General features: G+C 45.0%; 1 protein-coding gene across 3 annotated transcripts in view; it reads right to left on the reverse strand.

Annotated features, from left to right (window-relative positions):
* The window catches only part of SLC11A2 (solute carrier family 11 member 2), a 67,019-nt gene that overhangs the window by 44,501 nt on the left and 9,653 nt on the right, over positions 1-12,865 (reverse strand). For 2 of the 3 annotated variants that reach the window (XM_060253393.1, XM_060253394.1), the window contains exon 2: positions 11,715-11,798. In XM_060253393.1, the coding sequence (XP_060109376.1) occupies positions 11,715-11,748 (34 nt within the window). In that variant the 5' untranslated portion in view covers positions 11,749-11,798. Of the gene's footprint in view, positions 1-7,374; positions 7,527-11,714; positions 11,799-12,865 lie in introns of those variants that run through there. The other variant, XM_060253395.1, reaches the window with a different exon arrangement.

Below are 12,865 nucleotides of genomic sequence, written 5' to 3' on the forward strand. Positions count from 1 at the left end.
TTGTACTGATGGCACTTCCCAGACTCTTGATCCTCTTGTCCTTCTGCTTGTTCTATCTACACCTCTACCTAAAAGGGCTTCCTAGTGAGAAACCCTCTGCTGTAACTGAAGAAGTGGCCACCAGTATGCAAAAGATTATCCTGGAATAAAGTTTTAATAGTCTTCAAGGCAGGGCTCTCCAGGCTTTTTGAGTGTGCAGGCACACCTGGAATTCTGACACAGCATGAGAGTGCAGGAACAAAATGGCTGCCACAGGAGGCTAAGCTAACGACAGCTTAACTTCAGTAAAACAGCTGCTGCCAAAACAACATTTAGAATAATCTGCACAATCAAATATCCAATACTTAATCAGAAGTCTTGCTGGGTAAAAGCCCTACTTGGCCACACCCACTTCTTAAAAACACTTGGTGGGTGACAAAAGCGGTGTCAGCAGACGCCAAGGTGCCAGTTTGGTGTAGTGGTTAAGTGAACGGACTCTAAGCTGGAAGAACCAGGTTTGATTCCCCACTCCTCCACATATACCTGCTGCTATGACCTTGGGCTGGTCATAAGTTCTTTCAGAGCTGTTCTGCTCAAGAGCAGTTTCTATCAGAGCTCTTTCAGCCCCACCTACCTCACAGGGTGTCTGTTGTGGGGAGGGGAAGGGAAAAGAGACTGTAAACTGTTCTGAGACTCCAAGTGAAGCATGGGGTATAAATCCAATCTCTTCTTCTCTTCTATGTTGGGGACCTCTGCTTTAAGACATCACAAGGATTCTAGGGATGCATATTACTACAAGTGGTCATCCAGTCCATTCCTCAATGATGATCCAGGATTCTGCTTAAAATTTTAAGAAGTCTGTACAAGTGTTATGGTAATAGCATTCATATCAAAGAAGCTTGCTCCCCATTCACTGACTGCTCCACAGGGGAATACTTCCACAATAGAAAAGAGGAGCCTGGTACACATGTAGACTCCACATGTGTAATTGTTAGAAAAGCCTGAGACTGGGATGCTTTATATATCACTCTTCTGATTTGGGGCATAAAAAACAACAATAGTAACCAGCAGTGCAGCAAGAACAAGGCAAGTCACAGGCATGAGAGAACAGAAGGATGGGAGTCTGTCTACCATGCATACCGTGCTCAGCTCGGTACTGCTGCATTTAGTTCTCCGCTGAAGAGTTTTTGACAGCCGGGAGACAAAGGGAGGGTCCCTAACCTCCTCTGTGCCTGCTGATTAGCGGAGGCTTATAGGATAGAAGAGGTTCCTGCACACAAACCACACTTTAAACATCTCTGCTTTACCATCTTAGCACTTTAATTCTCAGCACTTTCATCTCAGCACTTACTACAATCTGCACTTTATTGATTATTCACTTAATTCAACTTGTCATTCATTGCTAGCTATGGGATTTAAATTTATGTTTTTGTGATTATTAGCTGCTAAATTAATTGAACCTATTGCATTAGTGGTTGATTAATTGGGAAGAGGAATTAAACTGGGTTGGAATTTGGTTATTTGAATTAATTAGCTACTGAGAAATTTGATTAACTGGTTGAGTTGGGGGAGAGTATAAATTAGTGGATGGTTGGGGCTTAGAATTTAATTGGCCATCAGGGATAAATTGATTTAGCTAATTAATTGGGCTGAGGTTGAGAGGGGTTTTAGAATTAATTACCGTATTTTTTGGACTATAAGACGCACTTTGCCCCCCCAAAAAGTTGGGGGGAAAGTGTGTGCCTCTTATAGTCCGAAGGTACGTACCTTCGGGGGGGGGGGGGGATCTGCTGCCTCTTCCTCTGATCCGGCGCTTCCCCGCGCCTGCCTGCCTGGCTCCATCTTCTTCAGGCAAGCGCTGGAATCGCTCCACATGGCCTCAGTGCTTTGCAAGCACAGGGGGCAGGGATCGGAGGGGGGAGGGAGCGATCCCAGCACTTGCTTTAAACATCACAGCTGAAGGCAGGCACACAGGCAAGTAGGAAGCACGCTGCCCTCACCACAGCCGGCGCTCGCAAAGCGCTGTGTTTGCGGAGGGGGCGGGTGCTTCCTACTTCCCTGTGTGCCTGCCTTCAGCTGAGATGTTTAAAGCAAGCACTGGGATCGCTCCCTCCCCCCTCCGATCCCAGCGCTTGCTTTAAACATCACAGCTGAAGGCAGGCACACAGGGAAGTAGGAAGCACGCTGCCCCCTCCGCAGCCGGCGCTTGCGAAGCGCTGGGGCCACGTGGAGCGATCGCAGTGCTTGCCTGAAGAAGATGGAGCCAGGCAAGCAGGCGTGGGGGAAGCGCCGGATCGGAGGCAGAGGCAGCGGATCGCCCCCCAGGAGGAAGGTGCGTCCTATCCTCCGAAGCGCCTTATGGTGCGAAAAATACGGTAACTATTTAGGAGAAGTTAATTAGCAGGAATGGTAGGCTGATTGGAGTGGGTGAATTTTAGCAAAGGAAGGGAGAGAAGAAATTAGAAACTAGAATAATACAGGATTGTAAGCAGGGTATCCTATTTATATATTGGTCTGAGGCTGCTGTGGAGACCAGTGGGGGGATGACCGGCCTGAGGATTCCAGTACTTCTGGGGAGCGGAAGGTATAATGGTGGGAACAGCCATTGTTATAAGGGAAGGAGACGGAGACATGGAGGTGCTCGGCCCCCTTCCAGTCTGTGTCCCATCCCGACGATGGCAGGTAGTGGGGTCAGGTTGAATTACTCGCTTCCATCATTGCTGTTATGCAATGCCAGGTCCATAAATAATAAGACCTCAGTCCTCCGAAAGTTTCTACTCAAGCAGGACATGGACCTGGCTTGCGTGACTGAGACCTGGGTGCGAGATGGAGAGATTGTAGCTCTCTCCCAAACGGCTCCCCCGGAATACTCAGTCTTTCACCAATCACAGACTAGCGGGCGGGGGGGAGGAGGGGTGGCTCTATTCATATGAGAGGCTTACTCCTTTCGGGCGCTCCCAACCCCAGAGGTCAATGGCATTGAATGTGTCGGTCTGGCGTGGGATGTGGGAGAGGGGTTGGCGATATGGCTGGTGTACCACCTGCCTAACGCACTGGCCAGCGCCTTACCATCCCTGATGGAGGCTGTAGCAGGCTGGGCATTGGAGTATCCAAGGCTAGTGATCCTGGGCAACTTCAATGTCCATGCTGACGACGCAGCCTCCAGCCAGGCGATGGACCTAGTGTCATCCATGGCGACACTGGGACTCTCCCAATTAGTGACATCACCCACCCACCAGGCGGGGCACATGTTAGACTTGATCTTTGTGGCAGGGTTTTTGGTGGACGATATTACTGCGGAAGGAGTGCCATGGTCGGACCACCTTGCCCTTAAGGCTCATATGGATGTCCCACCCCAAGCCCGTTTAGGCGGCAAACATTTTGGCTCGCCCGCGATGCCTGATGGAACCTGAGCAGTTCCAGAAGGCTCTACGGGATCCCTGGCCCCCTGGCGATTCTCTCGATGACCTGGTTGAGTCCTGACATGTCTGGCTCTCTAGAGCCATCAATGAGATTGCACCTCGGCGCCCTCTGTGCCCTCGTGTTAAGCTGGCACCGTGGTACACCCCGGAATTGTGGCAGCTGAAACAAGGGCTCAGACTGCTAGAGAGGCAATGGCAGCGTACTCAAAACAAAGAGACCAGAACATCTTATAGAGAGTTTATGAGATCCTATGAGATGGCTGTCAAAGCCACAAAGAAAACTTACTTTGCAGCCAAGAATGCATCTGCAAATTTGCGCCTGGCACAATCGTTTAGAACAATTCGGACTCTTACAACAATGCCGCAAGGCAGGCCAAATGCTAGGGAATTGGAGATAGGCTGTGAGGCTTTTGCGGAATTTTTTGCAGATAAAATCTCGTCTCTCCACTACGACTTCCCCGCCACATTGGAAACAGTATGTGAACTCGAGGTCCCATGCCTGTCTTCTGGACCAGCTCTAGATAGCTTCAACGTGCTCAATATGGAGGAAGTTGACAGAATCCTCTCCACTGTACGCCCAACAACGTGTGATCTGGACCCTTGCCCTTCCTGGCTAATTAAAGCTTGCCAGAGGGAGCTTAGATGTCCTATACGGGACATCATAAATAGATCCCTCTCGGAGGGGCTTTTTCCAATTCCTCTTAAAGAGGCTGTGGTCCACCCTCTCTTGAAAAAAGCTACTTCAGATCTGGCCAAATTGGCAAATTACCGACCGGTCTCGAATTTACCCTTTTTGGGTAAAATTGAGAGGGCAGTTGCGTTACAGTTACAGAGTTTTTTGGATGATGCTTCCATCTTAAGACACCCACCAATCCAACTTCTGCCCAGGTCATGGGACGGGGACAGTGCTGGTCGCTTTGATGGATGACCTCCAACAGCATCTGGATCGAGGTGGCTCGGCAGTGCTGATGCTGTTAGACCTTTTGGCTGCGTTTGATACGGTTGACCATCAGTTACTGACCCGCCGCCTCGCCGACGCGGTGATTCAGGGGTTGGCCTTGAAATGGCTTTCCTCTTTCCTTGATGGTCGGGGACAAAGGGTGGCGATTGGGTTAGAACTGTCCCAAAGGCACCCACTTAATTGCAGGGTGCCACAGGGGGCGGTTCTCTCCCCGATGTTGTTCAACATCTACATGCGCCCCCTTGGCCAGATTGCCCGGAGGTATGGGTGGGCTGTCACCAATATACTGATGACACCCAGCTCTATTTACTGATGGACGCCCGGCCTGACTGTGTCCCAGAAAATCTAGATCTGGCGCTGCAGGCTGTGGCACGGTGGCTCAGGCTGAGTAGGTTGAAGTTGAATCCAGCGAAGACAGAGGTCCTTTGCCTGGGTCAGGGCGGTCCAGGAAGGGAAATTCCCCTACCAGCGCTTGACAGTGAGCCACTGAAAGCAGCACACAAGGTCAAGAAGCTTGGGGGTACTACTGGAGCCTGCCCTAAACAATGGAGGCTCAGATAGCAGCCGCTGCTAAATATGCTTTCATCTTAGGCAGGTGAGGCAGTTGGTCCCCTTCCTGGATTGCAACGACCTGGCTACAGTGATCCATGCAATGGTCACCTCGAGGCTGGACTACTGTAATGCCCTCTACATGGGGCTGCCCCTGTGCCAAACCTGGAAACTACAGCTAGTGCAGAACACGGTGGCCAGGCTGTTATTGGGGCACCCTAAGTGGGAGCACATAGAGCTGGGGCTGCGGGAACTGCACTGGCTGCCAATAGTGTACCGGATTCGTTACAAGGTGCTGGTTATTACCTATAAAGCCCTATATGGTCAAGGACCTGTCTACCTTAGGGACCATCTCTCCCCATACATTCCCCAGAGGGTACTTGGATCTGGCTCTCAAAACTTACTGGTAATCCCCGGGCCAAAGGAGGCCGACCTGAAAGTCACCAGGGAAAGGGCCTTTTCAATTGCTGCCCCCCACTGGTGGAACCAGCTACCAGAAGAAATACAAGTTTTACGGGATCTTGGTCAATTCCACAGGGCCTGCAAAACCATCCTCTTCAACCTGGCCTTTAACGAACGTAGTGCCTACAGTGCAGATGGAATGCTGTCACACTGAAAAATGGAATAATATTTAGATCTTAGCACCAAATGATATGTAATGCTGATTTTAATTCTGAATGTATAATTTTATTGAATGGATTATTTTATAGCTCAGCAGGGAAGGCGAGATATAAATAAAATAAAATAAATAAATAAAATAAATCCAACAATCTGTAAATCAGAAGTGGAGGGAAAGAGGCAGAATTAGTAGCAGCTTCCACAAGCCTGTATATAAGCATAAAATTAAAGTGAGAATTCCTTCTCAGAAGGTGGTCCTTTCCAGAGGTTTTTTTTTTGTAGAAAAAGCCCAGCAGGAGCTCATTTGCATATTAGGCCCCTCCCTTGATGCCAAGCCAGCCAGAACTTCATTCCTGCCCAAAAATAGTCCTGGTACTTTCCCCCCCATTCGATGGCTCCACCAGTGCATGTAGACATTGCTACCTGGAAGCATAGACTAATTATCTGGGATGAAACCTGTGGAGTTCTTCAGCCCCATCAGTCGTCATGGCTGAGAGGGACCATGGCCAGCTTAGCACTCTACAAATGACTGCAGTGACCCCAGGGTTGAACTGAGGTGGGGAGGTCCTTTAAGAAGCTTTCTGGACTCCTAGATGCATACTAAATCACCTGCCCTACCTAGATCCTAAGAGACCTCCATCTGGATGCAAAGCTTTAACACAACATATCCTACTTGACGGGCAGCAGTATTCTATAATATAGTCGCAGAAGAGCCCAGCTTCTCCTTTCTAACATAACATCTTTCTGGAATTAGAGCTTCCTTTTCCTGACCAAGTAGTTATGGAAAACCATTGCTCTGTCCTGTTCCCTCTACACACCCGAAATCTTATTGGTACTCTTTTTTCTTTTGCTCTGGACTTCAAGCATTTCCTTTTTTTCATAGCTCTCTTATAAATTTTATACATTGCCCACTGCTTGTATTACAGAGATTTGGGCTGACGCCATTATTTGAATGCAAGTGTCAATGCAAAGGGTGTTCTCTTCCTGCCCTGCTTGTGAGTGTCTCCTTGGCACATAAGTGGACAATGCTGGAAACGGAACACAGATCTCTGATCTGATTCAGCAGGGCTCTTCCTCTGTTCATTGGTACAATTCTTTTATGTTTGGTAACTGAATCCTGCAGCTTTCTAGTCTACCCACAACGATATTGAAGATGATGTGGCACATCCGGTACATTCATATCCTGCACTTCATCAAAAAACCTCAGAACAGCATACACAGGTCTCCCTCATTTTGATCTTTTGATCTCATTTTGATCTCATTTTGTGGTGTAGTGGCTAGAGTGTCAAACTAGAATCTGGGCAGACCCAGGTTCAAATCCCACTTCTGCCACAGAAGCTTGTTGGGTAGCCTTGAGCCAATCAGACTCTCAGCCTAACCTACTGCACATAGTAATTGTGAGGATAAACCGGAGGAGACGAAAACAACGCCAGCCACTTTGAGTCCCCACTGGAGGGAAAGGTGGGGTACTACTGAAGTAAATAATTTTGTTTAAAAAGATCACCCAGAGAGGTTCACCACTGTGTAGGAACCTCCCCACTACAAGTGCGACACTCTAACCAAGTACACTAGTTCACAGTGCACTGAATTCAACCTCAAGAGCTCCGTACAAAGCAAAACCTGTTTTCAGCCAAGTCCAGCTAATCACCTCTCCCTCCACCTAGCAAGGGAAAGCACTGCACAGACACAACTCCACAGGTGGAACTCAGAATAGTCTTCCTTAAAATTATTTTAAAACAGCTATGAAAGAAGCAAGAGTGTCTTGAAACTTCATTCTATAATCTACCGCCCGGCAACCCCAGCCCTTTTCAAAGGAGCAGATACCACTGCACTGCTTGTACTTACTCTTGTACTCACTCCTGAGCTCTCTCCCTGGCATGGTGCTGTTGCTTCCAGGGAACAAAAAACCCAAAAGAGCTCAACTTAAACCTGCCTCTTGAGGTGCGTATAAGTGTCCCATTTATAGTTCCAACCAGGAGCAGTAAAACATAAATTAACTCAATCTTTTTTTGAAAGAGAGAGAGAGACACACAAAGAGTTTCCTGTTGCAACACTGAAGTTGGTTTCTCCTCCTCCACCTTCCCCGCCTCCCCAATAAGAAGAGATGCCACTCAGTAGATCTGTTTACACAGGGGATTTAAAGCAACAGCCGGGTTGTACAATTTGGGGGAAACCCCACAAACTGCCACAGGAAGAATTCTACCTGCCATAAGCAAAACAAAAACAAATAAAGTCACCTTACCTGGCCACGTTAAACAAAGCTGGAGAAATCTAAGGAACTGTGTGGAACCCACAGACTCAACCTGATCCTGACAACTTCCCAGAAGTTGCATTCTGAAAACTGGCTACATGACAAAAGCCTTAAGGTGCTGAAAGACTTCGGCAAGCAGTGAGAGTCTAGAATGTCCTCAAAGGTATGTAGGTTGTACTGCAAATGCAAGTCATTAAAGATCTGTTCCGGGGGGAGGGAGGACAGAGAATATCGAGTTGATTCTTTACACAGTCCTAATCTGACTAAGGTCTTGTACCAAGTCAGCACGGGGGAAGATTTCAACCTGGCACTTTTGGAGTTAACTAGATGCTGGGGATTCTGCCAACCTTACCTTTGTAATAATATGCTGTAGAAGCCATAAGACAAATTAGCTGCAATCACAGGCAAGTTCCATACTGGCCTAGTTTATACCTCTCTTTGGCCCATTTAAGGTGGTGAGTCTAGCAAGCCTCCAATACAATTGTGTCTATTAAAAACAATGGAATCCTTCTGGTTCTTTTTCTAGAACAGAGCAGACATCCCCAAATGTTTCAGCATATAACACCCACTATTCAACGTCTGCTTCTTCCCCATCAAAAGAACTTCATCACATACCTCGCTTAAACTTTGATTGCACACATGAAACAATCCACTTTTTTTTTTTGGAGTTTTTAACTTTTTATTACATTTAACAACAATAACAATATATATATATATATATATATACACACAAAACATAAACTTAGGGATGTAGACAGCGGGATGCATTATATACTTATATCATTAGAATACAAATCCTTTGTTCTAACCTAAACCAAATCATACATACTACAGTTAACCCCTTTTTAAACTATATTCTTATTATCTTTCCCCCATAACCATTCATACAATAAGTTCCATTTCCCTTCTGTTTGTCTATTTGTTAATTTCTTCTCTTAATATCTCCATCAGAGTATCTACCTCAGCTCAGTCTAGAACCAACCAAAAATACTTTCTTTCTTCTACACTGTGATCCAAAAGAACATTTGGCATTTCAAGTCATCTTACTTTATTTATAAATTACACAGTATCAATTTAATTCCCTGCAACAACAACAACAAAAAACCCCCAGCAAGTTTGGAATACACTTTAATACAATAAGTTCCATTTTCCTTCTATCTAATTGTTAATTTCTTCTCTTAGTATCTCCATCAGGGTATCTACCTCAGCTAAGTCTAGAACTAACGAAAAAGAAAACTTTCTTTCTTCTACACTGTAGTCCAAAAAAGAAGGAAAAAAAACATTGGCATAAACATAAATCCACTTTCAACGCACTTTCCAACTGGATTTTGCCAGCTCATACAGTAAAATCCAATCAGAAAGTACACTGAAGTGGACTGAAAGTACATTATTCAGCGTGTGTGAACACAGCCTTAGAATGCTTACTGGCTTTGCTTAAGTCTTAGCAACGGGATAACAGAGATCCCACAACTCCTTGCTCGGGAGAGAGAAGAAAGGTTAAGAGGTTCCTCTAGGAAGAGATGATAAGCATTATTTTCTCTGTCAGCTCTCCAGGGCACCTGCCCAAGGCAGCTTACAAATTAAAACTTCTTAAGTCATAAATGTTACCAAAACCCAAGGTTTCAAAGACAGCAAAACCATAAAACATGGAACAGCTTAAAAATGGATCTTAAAACATTTATCAGGCTAAAAAGGGGACAGTGGTGAGTTCCCCGCCCCCCAGATATGACAAAGCCCACTGCAGTTTACAAAGTTGCACAGATTGTACCCTGGTAACAGAGAAATGTGTTTTCTGTAAAGAAAAAGCCCCCTTTCTTCCTCCTGAAAGAGACCTCACCTATTCTCTTTTTCCCTCCACATCTTAACAGCGCTTTTAGGACACTTGCTTCTGTTACTCCTGTCCTTCAAAGGAATTAGGGTTTGTTCACAAATTCAAGGTAACGTACCCTACCTGCCTGCCCCCACCCCATTTGACCTTGATTCCTAACTTACTGTAAGTAGTAATCTCATATATCCTGCCCATGCAGATGCTAATTTCTTCCCTGTTTTTATTTCATCCTGCATTCGTCTTCTTGCATATTCTACACTCACAACTACTCTATATGAATTGATCAGTCCTTGATATAGCAAATCAGCCCCAACAGTGGTATACCTACTAAGGTAACCAAGCTCAAGACAACTCCTGAAGTTCTCCTAGAATTACAACCAGTTTCCAGACTACAGACATCAATTCCCCTGAAAGAAATGGCAACTTTGAAGAGCAGACTACATAGTCCTGGAGAAGTCCTAGAGTGGCTACAGAGGGAGGCTGCTCTAGGAGCTCTGTTTCTCTTATGAAATATGGTAAAGACTAGAGGAAACTGACTGCCATCTGTACAGACACAGTCTCTCTAAGTTTTACAGTACAAGCTCGCCAATATATCTTGTGGAACACTGCAGGGGGGTTGCAGAGGTTGGCTGATAAAAGACTTGAAGTCTCTTTGCCAAAGAGAAACTTGGGATAAGGCGGTTCAGTGGCAAGAGTTCAACACTCCATTCTAACTCAACTTTTTTTCCCTCTTGAAGAAGACATGGACTAACAGTATGTTGAATGGGGTCTTAAATTTTGTCTCTCTTCCCTTGTTCCAAGCTATTCATTAGCCCAACCAAAGGCCTTCAGTTCAATTTGCATAAACTTTTCTACACTACCAAAAAGTTTTAAGAATTATCAATTTAGAAACCATAAAGCTAGATAAGTTAGCTAAGTTAGTTATGTAACCTCTACCTTGCTGTACCTCCAAGGAGTGCAGGGCTCCATTCATGGATTCTTCCTTCCCCGTACAACAACCCCAAGGGGTAGGGTCCAGCTAAGTGTACAGCTAACTCAAGGCTACCTAGTGAATTTCATGGAAGAATAGGGACTCCAGAAGAAAGGGAGGGGAAAACAGACTGAAGTTGAGATTTGTTTCATTATATTCCCACAGTTTTCCTAGTTATGAAAAACGGGGTGGGGGGGTTGTTACCAGGGATTGTTTTCGGATAATCTCAAATGGCTTTAGTGGTGCTATTCACTTCTATGCATCCTTTGCTTGTTGAAAAATGGGAGGCACTGTAAATCTAAACCAGTGTCTTCTTTGCAGTGACTCCTGTATTTCTGAACAGCCTTCCTCAAAATGTCAGAAAGGCCCTCACAAGTCAAGCAGAGTTATTCAGAAGAGGCTTTTAAAAAGAGTACTTTTGATCGCTAAGGATGGTATATTGCCTGGTGAGTCACTGAAGTAGTTTAAATGTATTTATTAATATTATTTTTTTCATTCCATTTGTATAAAAAGGCATCACTGAAACTCACCTTTGAGTCCATTAAGAGAAAGGTAGATTAAAAATGTCACAAGTAAGTAAGTAAATAAATAAATATTCTTGCTTTCTATCAGATAAAATAGATGAATGGGCCAGTTTAAATGTTACAGTAGATGAGTCAGCAGGTTTGGGAAAAGGAAAGTTGTTATTGATTTGTGCTAGGTACTGGACAGCTTGTCTTTGGTTGTTGAAAAGATCTGGGTTGGACTCACTATCAAGAAAGAGACAAGACTATGTGATGGCTCCTTATTTTAGGGGAAAGGGGCTTGTCTCAGATCAGTTTATGCCATAACAAACAGTTTAGCCACACTGTCTGTGTAGATACCCTATATGCTGTTACCATATGCTAGTAAGTATGCTGTATACTCCCATTCTGAAGTACTTGATAAATAAGGGTCAGGGTGTCAACAGAGATCATTTGAATACTTCCCTACTTGCCTTCAAATCAGTAACAGTAAATTAATGTTTCATTCTAGCATAAGTCAAAAGAAAGTTCAAGCAGCAAACATTCAGACCAGGATTGGATGATTATAGGCATTTCTTCTCAATTTGCCCACAAAATATGCTGAACAAATACCAGTGAAAATAGCAACATTACCATATAATGCTTCCCGTTCCTTTCCAGGTGTCATGGTGGGCGCTCTCTGCCTGGAACCGGAATCTTTAGAAAAGGTCACGCAAACTGCAAGACAGCAAAGGAATAAAATCAGGGCCAGACTGCACAAGACACAGTAGCTCTTTTACAGACCCTTCCATCAGCCCCATCCTCTGAATTGTTCTTCTCTCTTTCCTTTTCCTAGAAATGTTGGGACTGAAGGAAATGCACATAATCTGTCATTAAGTATAAAGGAAATGTGGTGGGATGGAAAGAGAAATTGATCAGAGAGTTAAGAGTGTATGTTCCATTTCTAAAACTAGAGAGTGCTGAAGAGATGGTTGATATCAGTCTTAACAGAAAAGGATGCTGGAGTATATATGATATCTTGACCAAGATACTGACGCAGAGGTGAGGCTAGAAGCCACCACTCCTCTGCCAGGTAAGCCTATGGATCTGCCATTAGGCCCAACATCTAGCCCAGGAGTGGTCAAACTTGCTTAACGTCACATAGAATAAATGTCAGAAGAGCTACAAGACATGAACATCAGATGTTTGAGAGCCACAAGACAGGAAGGAAGGAAGGCAAATAGATGGGGAGAGGTGGAAAGTAAGCAACTTTAAATGTATTCTCTAAGCCGCCAGCTGGGTTGGATTGGAAAAGTGATTTAAAGAGAGAAATGCCATCTCCAAGCCACACAAAATGTGTGAAAAAGCCACATGTGGTTCCTGAGCTACAGTTTGGCCACCCCTGATTTAGCTTATGGAATCAGAACCGTAAAAGATAGAATAACCGCCCATCCTATGGCAAATCCATTCACTTGTCAGGCTCATCCCCATTATGCATCCTACCATACATCACAAGCAAGAATTAAGGCGGCATCCAGCAACAGGAGGTTCACAGGGAAGGTAACAATTTTTGCCTTTGCTTAGTTACTTGATTCATTCAGTCCACTTAGCAAACTGCATTCAAGGCTGCCATTTCCAATCTGTACTTTGCCAACATTGTATTAGGAACCAAAGAGCAGGTTCTTGAATCTACTTTATAGGAACATGATCAGGTATATAAATTAATCAGCCAATACATGCAACAGTTGCTCACTGTAGGAACTTACACAGGGAGGGGGGAGAAGAGGTGAGAATCTCCACTAAGG

The sequence above is a fragment of the Heteronotia binoei genome, chromosome 13 (assembly GCF_032191835.1).
Source record: "Heteronotia binoei isolate CCM8104 ecotype False Entrance Well chromosome 13, APGP_CSIRO_Hbin_v1, whole genome shotgun sequence".
Lineage (NCBI taxonomy): Eukaryota > Metazoa > Chordata > Lepidosauria > Squamata > Gekkonidae > Heteronotia > Heteronotia binoei.